General features: G+C 35.9%; 1 protein-coding gene across 9 annotated transcripts; it reads right to left on the reverse strand.

Annotated features, from left to right (window-relative positions):
* Positions 1 to 1,277: 1,277 nt before the first annotated feature.
* Positions 1,278 to 8,700, reverse strand: LOC110783942 (uncharacterized). Of its 9 annotated transcripts, none has more exons than XM_056841519.1 (6): positions 8,542 to 8,700; positions 7,881 to 8,256; positions 4,604 to 6,692; positions 2,729 to 2,800; positions 2,134 to 2,290; positions 1,278 to 1,572 (listed from the first exon to the last, which is right to left on the reverse strand). In XM_056841519.1, the coding sequence occupies exons 2-3, from the start codon at positions 8,240 to 8,242 to the stop codon at positions 4,616 to 4,618; spliced, it is 2,439 nt and encodes an 812-aa protein (XP_056697497.1). In that variant the 5' UTR covers positions 8,243 to 8,256; positions 8,542 to 8,700; the 3' UTR covers positions 1,278 to 1,572; positions 2,134 to 2,290; positions 2,729 to 2,800; positions 4,604 to 4,615. The 9 variants fall into 9 exon arrangements, with proteins under 9 accessions (XP_056697497.1, XP_056697476.1, XP_056697500.1 ...); XM_056841498.1 differs by having other exon boundaries at positions 2,729 to 2,804; XM_056841522.1 differs by having other exon boundaries at positions 4,599 to 6,692.
* Positions 8,701 to 14,653: the final 5,953 nt, after the last annotated feature.

Genomic DNA, 14,653 nt, shown 5'->3' on the forward strand with positions numbered 1-14,653 from the left:
TTATGCCCTGCCCTAGGGCCGGGGCTGATGAGCAGCATCCCTCTCAGTTGAAATATTATCCATACCCGAGACTCAAAATCAAGACCTTGATTAAAGAGCAAGAGACCCTTAACCACTCATACCAACCTCAATTGGTGTCCATGACATGCACTTGTGACTTGTGTTGTCTACTTGTCTGTATTAAAGTTAATAGAAACATGGGTTTGTCAGCGGCCCATCAACTCGCCACTAAGGTGAGGAAAGGGCTGATTTAAAAAAAATACATACACTTAAATTTCACTTAGGGTGCGTGTCCTATTCACTTATAAGTTGTACTTGGTCAATCTTTATTTTTCCTGAACTTATCTCATCTGAACTTATTTGAACTCAACTGAACTTATTTTTCCTGAAATAAGTGAAAATAAGGTGAACAGAAGAGGGTCTTAGTGTATAATAATCAAAGTGACAATTAGTTTATTCGTAACTGTATGGCGAAGCTAATTAAAATAATACGGAGTAAAGGAAATGAGATATCAGAAAGGTAGTTAAAACCAACTTTGCCGAACATATATGATGATAGAGCTGCCCAATAATTTATATTGTTTCCTTTTTCTTCCACCAAATTTTCTTTTCCCAGCGTTTAACTTACTCTCTACTCTTCTCTATTCATTTGTGTTGATAACATAAGTTGGTGGAGTTAATGAGAAACTCACCTTGTGACTTGAAGGTCACATAGTCTAGCCCATCAACTGCAAAATGCTTGGGAGTGACTCAAGTGATGACGTGCATAGTTGGATTGGTTAACCTATGCTAGGTGCTAGTTCAGTAAAGATCCTTCTTCTTACCTATTTTAAAAAAATCTTAGAGTAATTCTTAAACCCAACCATTACACGAGACCTATCTAAAAAAAGTACTAACGAGTCCTTTAATAAAAAATCCCCCCCTTGACATGGTTCCTTGGGTTCTAGCTAGAGTATTTCTTAAACAGTTAAACCCAACCGTTACACGAAACAGGAAAAGCATTCAACAATTTTATCTTCCTTGTTGGGTTTAAGAAATAATTTCCTATCTTCATCCCAATAATGACCATTTGAAAAATTCAGACCTATTTCAAATTCGACCTCGCGATACATCATTATAGTAATGGAAATGTGTAAAGAAGGCACCATGAATCCATGATCATCCACCTCGGAGAATAAGTTCTATACACTTAAAATACCAACTCATTTCTGTCTCCATATAGGCCATAATCATCAAGCTACAAAACCGAAATTCTGCTCATACATAAACGAACACGGTGCAAAAACTCTGGCGAAGACTTATAATGTATCAACGGGATGTTATAGGATAAAACAGTGCAGTGGATGTCTTAGTAATCAACACAGACAGCCAGACCTCACAATATGAATTACAAAAGCAGGCAACATTTACATACAGCCTGAAAGGGTGAGGTTACAACTCCCCAAATAAAACAGCAAAAGAGAATAAAACGAAATTTAGTGTGCATGAACCTGGAGATATCTGTTGAACTCACATTGCATATAAAACACCACCAGCAGACCTACAAGATTCCAGCATGTCATACTGTTTTTCCTGCAATGACAAGGACCAGACTCATAAGTGACCCATTCTTCAGAAACACTAACTAGCTAAACCTTAGAAGGGCATTCTCAGTGACCAGATTGGAAACTGAAATTTGCAGATGAATTAAAACAACTCAGAAAGAATAACGGGCCTTCAGGAATCAATCTACCAATTACAAGATGATTACCACAACCTGATTCAGCAAAGAAAACATGATCCACGACCATGTAAAGTGAACAATGGGTAACTAATTTCATCTTCTAACCAGTTTTTACTAACTAATTTCATCTCTCTCATCCAGTCATCCCTCTTAAATTTGTTTGCCAATTAGAAACTTTGCAACAAAAAGGAAAAGGAGGAAGCATTATGCTAAACGGCTATACCTTGAAGCACTTATATGGAATTTATTTCTAAGAAAAAAATTATCAACTATAGGAAAAACAGTAGTGCAAATCAAGCGAACTAAGTGTCTTCTTTAGAAAAGAGAAAGTGTGACGATCATGCTGGGCGGCTGAAAGCAAATAAGCAAAGCATCCAACAGATGAAAAAGAGGTTAGCAAGGTAACCTACTATGAAAGGTCAGCCAAGTAGCCAACACTCCCCAGCATACTCATAGTAACACTAGAAACATTCAGCTCCAGACGCTAGTTGCTCTGCCAGAAACCATTCTATCAGCTCTATCTAACTCCCATATGTCCCATCAAAGAAGTGAACATAACCATGAACCCTTTAAATCCAAACAACAAGTCAAAATCACATTAAATCATGTGACAAACACGAAAATCAGTCTTTTTACCATATTGAACTATTTGAAACTCTCCCTAGGAAGAAAAGGCAACAGACATCAGAATCATGCAGATTGGCATAGAATATCATCAACACGTCAAAAGGATCATTGTGTCAAAGAAGCCAAGTCGCATAATAAAGTCAACTTCACACAGTTAAGCAACACAAAGTAGATAATGAGAATCAGTTAGTCGAAATAGTAACATATTTCAGTTATTTAATCCCAATGATATTGACTTTTAAGATATAAGATAAAAATTGCTAAATGATTCAGTCCTTTCTTCAATTAGAATATCTGAAAATGAAGAATATTTTCAAAACAATAGAGAAAAAGTATTGGGTAAATGATGTTAAAATTTTGAATGAGTTTGCAACTTACATGAAGGGTAATTAAGGCAATTAGGAATTTTCTCCACAGCATAAACTTTATACTTCCTGCCGGTTTCTTTAGCTGCCTACATAACAACAAATAAGAAAAATTAATAAATGATGAGTAATCCAAGCGCATCAGTTACAAAAAAATATAAAATTTATACCTATTAAAATTATATCCAAGCATATTCTGGACTACATACAATATAAAGACCACAGTATATTGACTAAAGACTCTTGCCAAGAAAAAAACATATATATATATATATATATATATATATATATATATATATATATATATATATATATATATATATATATTGACTAAAGACTCTTGCCAAAAAATAAATAAATATTGACTAAAGAAAGCCAAAAGCTCCATGAACACCCAATTCAACAGGCTCTCTGACTAAATATAGCAACTGTTGATCATTAATTGGCATGTGATTTTTAAGAAAGAAATATTGGTATTTGACGACTAAACTTGAAAGAGTTGTAAATTTATAATATCACTGTGACTTCTGGAAAGAAGGTTGATTGGAATTAAACTAGGCAATTCTTTCATTAAATGATGTTTGTAAAGATTGCAGTGCCTTCATGGTAATTCGGTAAACCAATTGGAATGGCAGGAAAAGTAATTTATGTAGAAGCAACTTGTATAACTATGAAAATACAACTCAATATTTGGGGGAGGGGAATAAAGGCATGCTTTGCTCATAATCCACCTGTTGTGAAGCTACTTAAAAGGCATCCCAACTTCATTTAAAGGATTCACATAGGGCATGGGCGGACCTATGTGTCCCCAAAGGGGTCCAAAGGGACCCCCATTATTTTCAAAAAAAATTGTTAAACGTAACTGGTGTTGGGGTAATTAATTGCACTTTACGTAATTCAAATATATATAATTAAGTTACAATTATGACAATTAAATACCTTTGGCATGGTGGTTGCTTGACTAGTGTTTTATGTAGGCAGTCTGGGTTCGAATCCCTAAGAGGTCATTTAACATGATTTTTTAATTTCATAGTTTTTTGTTTTTCATTTTTCCTTGGTAAGTCGTTTTTTCTTCATCACTTTTTATTTTTAATTTTGTTGTTCTATAATAATTCATGATTTTTATTTACAAAAATACAAAAAAATAGTAGTGTTATTTTTTCCTTCAAAAGATTTTGTAATTTCTATAATATATATACTTCTAGTAATATTTTTTAATACTCTACTTTAATAGACTTATAGTTGTCTGTTACTTTGAAATTTGTAGAGGTCTAATTGATTACTTCAATTCATATATAGATTTATAATGCCCCAGAAGCTAATGTCTTTGTGTGTTATTTGTTCAGTGACAATTATTGTAATAAAGTAAATTTCATTCAAAGTATGAAAATATTATTTCTTACATTTTAAATTGATATCGCGCCAAGTTAGTGTTGTAATTTGAACTAGGTATTGAGTTTTACTGTTATAAAAATCCAAAATTTAAGTTCCTTAATTTTCCACATATTTTATTACGACGTTTATAATATTTGGACAATTCCCCTTTCAACTTTAACAACCCACTAAAAAGAAAGTAAATCATATTTTTTTGGACCCCCAAATATAAATTCCTGGGTCCGCCCCTGACATAGGGCATTTAATTTTGTGTGCAAGCTACAAAACGGATATTATTGTCGGACATCATTACAGGGAGTACCTAAACCAAGCTAAAACAGTGGCAAATAGATATTTAAGGCCCATACTTAGCTGTGAAAGCAAGTAATGGATTGTCTTCCTTATGTATTAGTTTGCTGAACACTGTGTCCCTCTGTTACTCGAACTAATAAATGATTCAAAAAATTAATAAAATGAAAAACTACAAAGTGATTATTAGATGGACATACATTACCTGCCAGTTGCATCAATGTTTCCTACGAACATCATCACGTCGGTGTGTCTCATGTTTCCTGGGAGAACCTTCTTCCTTTTCATGTCTTTTCCTTTCGTGATCTTCCTCATCCAGTCTATCTCTATTTTTCCGTTCATGCCTATCTTGCTCCTTCCTCTCATTTCTACTTTTCTGCTCTTGGTCTCTTCTTTCTCGATAATTACCTCCATGGTCTTCTTCATCCTGCCTAACCCGCTTACTGCCTCCTTGCTCTTCTTCCCCTCTCTCACGCTTTCTACTAACATACTCATCTCCCTCCCTCCTTTCCAAATTCCTTCCCAGCTTCCCATCTTCTTGCTTACTTTCCCTCTTTCTTCCTCCCTGCTCATACTCTTCCTTTTTTTCGTGCTTTTTACCTCTGAACTCATCCTCCTCCTTCAGCTCTTTCTTTCTTAGAAGCTCTTGATTATCCTTTCTTCCTCCCTGCTCATACTCTTCCTTTCTTTCGTGCTTTCTACCTCTAAATTCATCATCCTCCTTCTGCTCTCTCTTCTTGCGAAGCTCCTGATCATCATTTTTACTAGCATGCTCATCATCCTCCCTCCTCTCCGAATTCCTTCCTTGATTTAAATCATCTTCCCTACTTCCCCTCTTTCTTCCTCCCTGCTCAAACTCCTCCCTTCTTTCACGCTTACTACTTTTGTATTCGTCTACCTCCCTTTCCTCATCATCGTCCTTTCTCCTTTCCAGCTTTCTCTTTAGCGACCCATCCTCCTCTCTTCTTTCCCGGCCTCTTTTTACATGCATCACCTTTTCCTCCCTTTCTATCTTTCGCCGATTGTAGTCATCCTCGTCCACATCCTTCTTTCTCCTTTCAAGATCATCTGGCACCTTCTTTCTCCTTTCAAGATCATCTGGCACCTTCTTTTCCCATTTTCTCCTTTCTTGGTCAATATCCTCCTTTTCCTGCTTTCTGCCTCCTTGCAAGGCGTCCTCTCTGTTTTCATGTCTCCTACTGGCATGCTCACCATCTGCTCTCTTTTCACGCTTCCTACTTCCATCATCAGCGCCCAACCTCTCATGCTTTCTATAACGTTGTTCATCATCAATCCTCTTATGCGTTCTCCTGTCATCAGCATGCTCATGCACAGTTCTTCCTCCATCACCACCGAGCTCCTTATCAGTTCCTTTCGTCTTTGAGTCTGTCTGGCTCTTTGGATAGCTTGAATGCTTCTCTTTATTCTTACTATTTTCATATGCTTTTGTTTCAACATCAGAATCATCATCCCCAGAACCATGCCTTCCTCTCCTGCGACTCTTCTCCTTTTTTTCTTCATAGTCTGAATCAGAAACATCCTCATCGGTATCATAACTCTTACCTTTTTTACTTCTCTCAGGTTCAAGCACCTTTGTGCCTTGACCAGAATAATCAGAGCTCTTGTAGTAGTTATCCTCGTGTCTTCTGCCTCTATCATCCCTATCAACATCATTTATCTTGCTCCTGTTGCTTTCAACTGATCGCATCCCTCTATCAGAAGTGGATCTCTTCTTGTAAGTATCAGTACGCTCATTGCCAGAATCATGTCTAATTCTTGTCAAATGCTGCTCAGACTTCATAGTTTTATCATCAGAAGACTTATTGCTATGATCTGAATCACTGCTTGGATCATGCCTTTTCGACACATGCTTGCCAACCTCCTTTTGACGCCCTCTATCCCAGTCATGCTTGTCGTTAGAGATATTTTTCTTTGGCAACCTGGTGGATCTTTGCTTCCTCTCCGTTTCTCGATCAGAATCAGCTTCTGAATCACTGCTCTCCTCTGTACTTTCAGAATCAGGAGACTCACGGTCACCCTTTTTCCTTTTTTCTTCCTTTCTCGTGTTCTCCCGTTGATTCTTGCTTATGTCATCATCATCATAATGCCTCTCAATCTTCACATCCTCATCACCGGATTCATCATGCAAAATTTCCCCTTCTTCCCTTTCACTGTTGTCATCAATATGCTTGATTGCATCAACATTAGGTTCCGTAATTCCAAGGGCAAATCTCAGTTTTTCCATTTGCATCTCTTTCCGAGCCGCAATTTGGTGAGTTTCAGTATCTGATACCCTAAGCAAGAAACAAGTGTACACAAAGCTTGTTATCAAACCATTGACCCACAATATAAATCTATATACATATATGCAGAAAATAAAGCAAATTTTTAAATGAAAATCCAAATAACTAGAGCAAATTAATCACAATCCATAACTTTACTTTTTCTGGATTTCCAAGCAAAAGATTCAGTTTCTTTAACAAGGTAGTAATCATACATGTATTCGCAAAAGATGTTGCCAGATTATTCACCTTGTTTTCCAAGGGGAAAATATGCAATGTCATGGAGATACATCAAGTATACGTGCCAGAATCAAAGTGGAACTTCCTTCTAAAACGGAGGGTTTGTTTCCCATGAATGCCAACAACCAACTGTCATTCCCTAATTCTAAGGAAAATTTCAATAGAAAGAATAAAACATTATTCAAATCTTGTTGCATAATGCTCATTCCTTGTCCCTTAATTGGGTCAAGATAAAACAAATGCAGAACATGATACAAACAACAACAACAAAGCCTTAGTCCCAAAATGATTTGGGGTCGGCTAACATGAATCGACATAGGAGATCGTCAATGTGACCAAACAAACAAGATAGGAACGGGAAGTTAAAAGAGTAAACAAGGAAGAGGGGGGGAAGTGAAAGTAATGAAAGTAAATGCAGAACATGATACATTTTCAGAAAATAAAACAACAAAGATCATGGAAACTAATTTGTGTCGGAGATGAAGTTCATCCAGAAACATATAGAAATCCTCACAAGCTCAATTAAATAATTAAGAGTTTGATTTTGAGTCTCACTAGGATAGCACACTATTAAAATTGTAATATTTTGGCTCCTGAGCTCTCTTGTCTGGATGGAACGCTTGTTCAGAATCACAGGACGGTTTCAATCATACCGGTCTCCAATTAATATTTCATTTGTAGTATCACAAATGTCAGTTTCAACGTACTTTCAATCTGCTATGTTATTTGGTAAGTAAAAACAGATCTTCAACTTCTATACTCCCAAGTTCTCATCCTCCAGTCAACTTCTTTACAGGTACCTAGAGCTAATTGTGGAAGATAAACAGGAACCCCATTTAACAGGAAGAACTACATAAAACTTGGGGGAATGCTGGTACTTTCTTTAATATATTATCGTCAGAATTGCTTCTATTTGACACACAGAAAGAATGAAAAATGAAAAATATATCTTCAACTTACTTCTTATCTGAAAGAAGAGCGCCACCGCCATAACCATCCGGAGCAGAATCAGTAGCCTCAGCTTCGAGCTTACACCGAAGCTCCTCACACTTCTCAGCAATCTCAGAATCAGTGTAACCCTGTTCACTAAGCTTATCCTCCAAGATCACGAGCTTGAGCTCGATCTGACGCTTTCGATCGTGCTCCAGAATCTCCTTGTTCGCCTTCTTGCTGATACCACCCATACCCTGATCAGGGCCAAATCCCTTGTTTCCATCCACCGCCACTTTCGATGTCTTCCCCCGAATCAAAAACTTGTTGGTTTGGACATATCCATTTGTTCCAGAACCCCTTGGCGTCTGTAACCCTATCCCATTATACATCTTGATTCAAACCACTGCAAAGTGTAGAAACCCCTAAAATTAGCAAATCGAATAACAATTAAAAAAAACGTTATTGAAGCAGAAAATTCAACAAAATTGAAGAAATTAGGGGTGATAACAGCGAAATTAAACGAATTAAAAACAAAATGAAGGTCTAAATGCGTCAAATTAAACGATTTAATCCCTAACTACATGCTTAATGCATCGTATTGAACAATGCGATTAACAAAATAATTGACGAAATTGATTCGAGAAATCAAAAGTTGAACAAGCAAAATGAAGAATTAAAATCGACAAACCTGGAGAGTTGAGTATAAAGATGATTTTCCGGGAGGAGAGAGAAAGGGGGTGAAAGTGTGATACTTGAAATTTGATTTCGTGCGCTTGTTTAACCTAAAAAAGCTTCAAAACGTACCCAACCGGTCTGGTGGTCTAAATTTCTCCGAATGCTATGTTTGGTAATTTAAGGGCTAGGTTCTGCCGTTATTGTTTTTTCGGGAACTTTTAGGCTCTCTTCTATTGGAACTTTTTTTTTTTTTTTTTTTTTGTAGTTGACTCCTATATTCAACTTATTTTGACTTCAGTTAAAAGTTTAAATAAGTTTAGTTAAATTCAGTGAAATTCAGATAAAAATAAGTTCAGCAAAAATAAAAAAATTTCAAATATTTCCACACACAAATAAGTTTATTTCATATAAAATAAGTTCAGATAATTCAGATAATATAAGTTCAGTCAAAATAAGTCCAATAGAACAGAGCCTAGTACTTTCGTAGTTTGTATTTTGAGTTTCTTTTTTAAGAATTAATGCAAATTATTAGAAATGACGATTTAAAATTGAATCATGAATTAAAAAATGGCCATACCTATAGTAACTAACTTTCTATGCACGTGATGTGTGCTTTTAAAAACGCACACACAATAATACTTATTTGATTAATTACTTTTTCCTTTCGTTGATAATTTATTCTTAGTTTTATATATGGTAATTAATACTTCGTATAAAATACTTTAGTGTTTAGTTTGTTTTTATTTTTCTAATTTTAGTAAATGGTAAAGCAGACAATCACTATTTACGCGAGAGATACACTTGTCTTTTCCGGCCGTATTTATTTAAGAGATACACTTGCCATTTTTAGTAATTTATCAACCCCACCATCTAATTAAATAATCTATCTACACGGCTACACCCCACCCCCACCCCCATCCCCCTAAAATCACATGGTCCCCACTTGTTTTACTTATTAAAATATCTACCCAACCCCACATGTTTTATTACTTTATTTCATTCAATTCTTTTTCTTAATACCCGTGTCCGATTAAGTGTATCTCTTAAATAAATACGGAGGGAGTACTACGCAGCTCAAGCGAGTATTTTTTTCTAGTTTTTATTTTATTTTTTAAATTTTGTAAAAATAAACAAATGAAAACAAAAATCAATGTCGAACTAATCCTAACTTAGCCTAATGAATTATGAAAGCTTAGAAAACTGCTAAAATATAATTCCAAGATAGTTTGAAATATGTTCATAGTAACCAAAAAAAGATTTAAAAAAGTTATTATTACCTTCTAAGAAAACAGTCACATTAACACATGTGTATGCTTCCTCTCCGTCGTTTTCTAATTGCCCCTTTATTAAAATTCAATTTATTTAAAAATTCAGTGTAAAATATGTACATTACAATTAAGTTCGTGGAGTTGTGCACATGGTCGATCAACATTACCTACGAAATGCTTGAAGATGACTCAAGCAAAAACCTACATAAATGGGTTTGCTAACATGTAATATGTGTTGGTTTAGTGGGTTCTTTTTTCTTACCTAAATAAATAAATAAAATAGATAGAGAGAGCAATTGAGAAAATTTACAAACTAAGGTACGTAGCAATATCAAAGGAATGTCTTAAAGAATAACATGGGACAATAAAAAAAGGAACGGGGGAATAACAATCTCAGCTCGTTTATGAATATTAAAGGTTTTTTGGTTCACTACATGGAAGTTTAGTGTTTGTGCAGTTGTATGTAACTTTATACGGTTAGAGTTGTCAAAACAAACCATCGGGTCAGGTCTGGGTCGGGTCATCTCGGGTCATGATCTGTTCGGGTAGTGTCGGGTCATTTATCACTCGGGTGCAGGTCGGGTTCGGTCGGGTTGATTTTCGGTCGGACCATGTCGGGTTTTTCCCCATTTCGGGTACAGTTTGGGTTCGGGTCGAGTCATGTTCGGGTCGGGTTCAATTTCGGGTTCGGGTTTGAATCGGTTAATCTCGTGTTTGGGATCAAGTTCGGATCGGATAATTTTTGGGTCGGTTAAAATTCAGGACGAATTCACTCTCGGACACGGGTTAAGATCGAATAAATATCTGATTTAGTCATCTTAAAATTTTCAATCGTAAAATATTTACTCCACAAGTCAAGTCATAACAGGTTATGTGGTAAAAATCGGGTTAAGGTCATTGTCGGGTATCGAATCCGGTTGGATCATTATTCAGTCTGGTCAGTTCGGTTATCGGTTATCTTTCGGTCGAGTGTCGGTTCGGGTTCGGGTCATACACCGTGGGGTTAAAATCGGTTATCGGTATTTTCGGGTCGGGTACAGGTCAGGTTCCGGGTTACATATTTTACCAAAATTTTGGGTCATGGTCGGTTACAGGTTCGATCAGTTCAGGTTGGGTTTTTGGATCGGCCCAAATTTTAACAACCCTGTATACGATAATACGAATACTTCGTATTGAGTATTCGCCAATTAAGTTAGATTGAAAAATATTTTTCATTAAATGCCCCTGAGGTTTCACGAAATTCACCAAATACCCCTGCGCGTTTCAAAATACATAATATACCCCTATTTAAACTTAAAGTGCACCAAATACCCTTGTATTTAACGACCGTTAGTTCTCCGTTAGCTTTAATTTACGATTATACCCTTATTTACCTAATATTCTATATTTTAACTTAAAAAAATAAATCTCATTTCTTCTCTCCCCTCTCATCTCCTAGTTCTAACCCATCTTCGATCTCACACCCAATTCATCAATAGCCATTGATTCACCTCAAACTACCCAGAAATACAAGCCTCTTCTTCCGGTGATTGGGTAGTGCAGGTGGTGGGAAGTCCGGCGAATCCACCATTTCCGCCGATGAAGGTTGAAGACTTGAAGGCTGGCGGCGAGAAGAGATCGAGGAAGTCCGACGAATCCATTTTACTGGACAAATTCATTGGGAGGAGAGGGTTAAGCGCGACGGAAGAGAATGAAGGAGAAGACGGCGACGCCTTCTCAATTCTCTCTCCTCAAACCACCTCCTTCTCCCTACCAAACTCCAGACGGAGGAACCCTGACCCGAATGCTTTCCTGGGTCGTTAATTTTTGCTTGAAGTGAGAAACAATGTCGCCTGTAGAAGGATCTCGGGAAGAGAATGTGTACTTGGCCAAATTGGCTGAGCAAGCTGAAGGTATAAGAAGCTTTTTGGTAATACATTGCGATCTAAGACCTTGCAAATTGCAATTGCATTATTATAATTTCGAACGGAACCACTCAACACTATTTTGATCAAATATCACGTTCGAAAAGCTAATTGGTTTGCAAGGGATTGGCAGGCTTTTCAATGTCATTTTTTGTGTGTATTTTGCTAAAGGGATTGAATGATAATCCTCTGTGTGTATTTTGGGAAAAAAACAGAATAAAAATGTTCAATGTTCACTTTTTTAATGTGAATTTCCTGATCAAATGACTTGCAGCACTTTGAGAAGATCATCAAGATCAAACAAAACATGGATTGAGTGTTAATCCTTTGTGTATATTTTGTTAAAATCAGAATAAAAGTGCTCAGCATTCACTTTTTTAATTTGAAATTTCTGGTCATATGAGGTGCAAGAAGTCAGTTCTTAAGAGTGAGATTTTGTTTTTTTTTATAATATAAGGGATTGGGTGTCAATCCATTGTGTATATTTTGCGAAAAACAGATTAAAACTTTTAATGGGAATTTCTTGATCAAATGAGGAGCAGAACTTTGAGAAGATCAGAGTAAATCCTTAGTTTGCGTTTTCTCAAAAGAAAATGAAACTTCATCATATGTTATTCCATATAAATTTCCAACACACTCTTGTGCGGCAAGTGAAGGATTAAACTAAAATAAAAGGCTTGCGATCTAGGACAAGGAATAACAGGGGTTTGTCAAGTTTGCAAAGTCATACAACCGAAGGCTTTCACAAGCATTGCCTTCTTCTAATACTTTTTGTTTGTAGCAAAGTGTTCACAAATGCGTTCTGCTCCCTTGATTTTTTTTCTTTATTCTATACTTCCAGTAGTTCCGTCTTCCGATATCAACCAACCATGGAAAAGTGTTTGGGACAGATTAGGGAAGCCACAAAAAGATGTGCCATCCAAAAGCCAGATTGCTGATGTTTGTCCAGGAGACAAAGCTCATTGCAATATAAGTTGGACTAACCAAAATTCAGCTTTGATTCCTAAACCTTATGCACAAATAGATTATGGCAATCAAAGTTTTTGTAAAGTTACTATGCAAATTAATCATCTTTTATGGAATATAATCCCTATTTACTGCTCTAATTTGTTACAAACAGCTCTGATTAGAACTGCAAAGCCGTAAGATTTAAATTATGCAGTTTAAAAGCAGTTTGGGTATTTGGTGCAAACAAGTTTACAAATAGGTGTATATTGTGCAAAAAGTGTATAAATAGGTGCATTTAGTGAATTATAAACATGACATAACGGAGGACTAACGGAAAGTCAAAATAGGGGTATTTGGTGAACAATAGGAAAAAAATAGGGGTATATTATGTATTTTGAAACGCGCAGGGGTATTTGGTGAATTTCGTGAAACCTCAGGGGTATTTCATGAAAAAACCGTTTAAATTAATTACTTTTTTCTAAATACAGATGAAGATGTTTTTATTTTATTTATTTTTATATACATTTATAATTAGACTTGTGAGTAAAGATATAGTAAGAAATTATAAAAATGGATTAAAATCCTTAAGAGTTAAGAGTTAATTTGTATACTGCAGAGTAAAGATAAAAAAAAATACTTTAAATATGTTTTGTTTTTATTCTTTGGACTTTTTCGAGTTAATCCACTTAGACTCTGTTTATTTTTACTTAATTTCAGTTCCTTCCAGCTTAGTTCACTTCAAAATAATGGTGTTGTGCTCATCTTCGTTTTTAATAATCTCATCTTATTACTTTATTTATTATTTAATGTTAAACTTTATTGTTATCATATTGCAATGTTCATCTCTAATTCTCTATGCATTTATTATTATCATAATACACAACAAACAACTCAAACTGCAATAAAGCAGAGGCAAAAGAAATAAAAGAAGCATACACAGCTCTATATAACTTCTTTACAATATGGCCCTAGCATAAATAAGTGTTAGAGTATGACTTACTACTACATTAGCACCTTGAAGAACTCACAAGAACTTTTGAGCATTTTCTTTCTGCCCATGTATAACACATAAACAGAAATAGACACAACCATCCTGTAAATATTGTGTGACACAGAATCGTTGTTATGCTGTTCAATCGTACGCATTTCATCAAACCAAGTTACAATATTTCTCTAAAAACCAAGCCATTTCAGATTAGCTCCCCAATCCTCAGTGTTGTAGATTAAGAGTTTTCAAGGCTAAAATGAAGAACAAGAAAGTAAGACTTACGGAACTTGTTGTGCCGTGGTAACCAAACCACTGCCTTGAAAACGAGATTCGGTGCAACCGGGGTGCACAATTGTATTCACCGATTCGTTCCCTAAGGTTTACACAACTCTCAACACACAACGGCACTCTTGGGTGTGAGATGGAGTTACCAGAACTTATGCCCAAAAGAGAGGAAGAAAGGGAGATGATAAGGGAATGATTTTCTGTAAACAAATCAAGAAATGAAGCATGTATTTATAGGATTAGAGGAGAATACAAAACAACCCAAAGAAACCAAAGGACTCAAAAGAATCCAATGGTATTGAATCACCAATTAAATCCATGATAATGAAGGGTTTATAACCCCCATAATCAAGAGAAATAATGGACCAACTTAATCATCATAATCAGAATGATAATTGTCCATAAATCATACTTAAAAGGTTATCATAAAAGAGGAATCCAAAGAGAAGATCAAAAACGGACAACACTAAGAGCCGTTCTCGAAACCTGCCGGTTTCTCAAAACCGGCCGGTTTTCGGTGCACTTCAAAAAATGCCTTTTAAGTCCGTTTTTCAACTCACGCTCGAAACCTGCCGGTTTTGGAAAACCTGGCAGACAGGTTTTGGGAAAACCTGCCGGTTTTCCAAAACCTGGCAGGCAGGTTTTGAGCGCTTTTCCATCTTTAAATTCCAACAATCCCCCACTAAAGATGAGAAAAGATATCAAATGGAAGAGGAAAATATTGGGCATAAG

This window comes from Spinacia oleracea, chromosome 1 (genome assembly GCF_020520425.1).
Source record: "Spinacia oleracea cultivar Varoflay chromosome 1, BTI_SOV_V1, whole genome shotgun sequence".
Lineage (NCBI taxonomy): Eukaryota > Viridiplantae > Streptophyta > Magnoliopsida > Caryophyllales > Amaranthaceae > Spinacia > Spinacia oleracea.

Coding starts and splice junctions, on each gene's coding strand:
- LOC110783942 (XM_056841508.1), bottom strand. CDS start 8,242: ATGTATAATGGGATAGGGTTACAGACGCCAAGGGGTTCTGGAACAAAT. Junction 6,693..7,880: donor GCTCTTCTTTCAGATAAGAA/GTAAGTTGAAGA, acceptor TTTCTTGCTTAG/GGTATCAGATACTGAAACTC.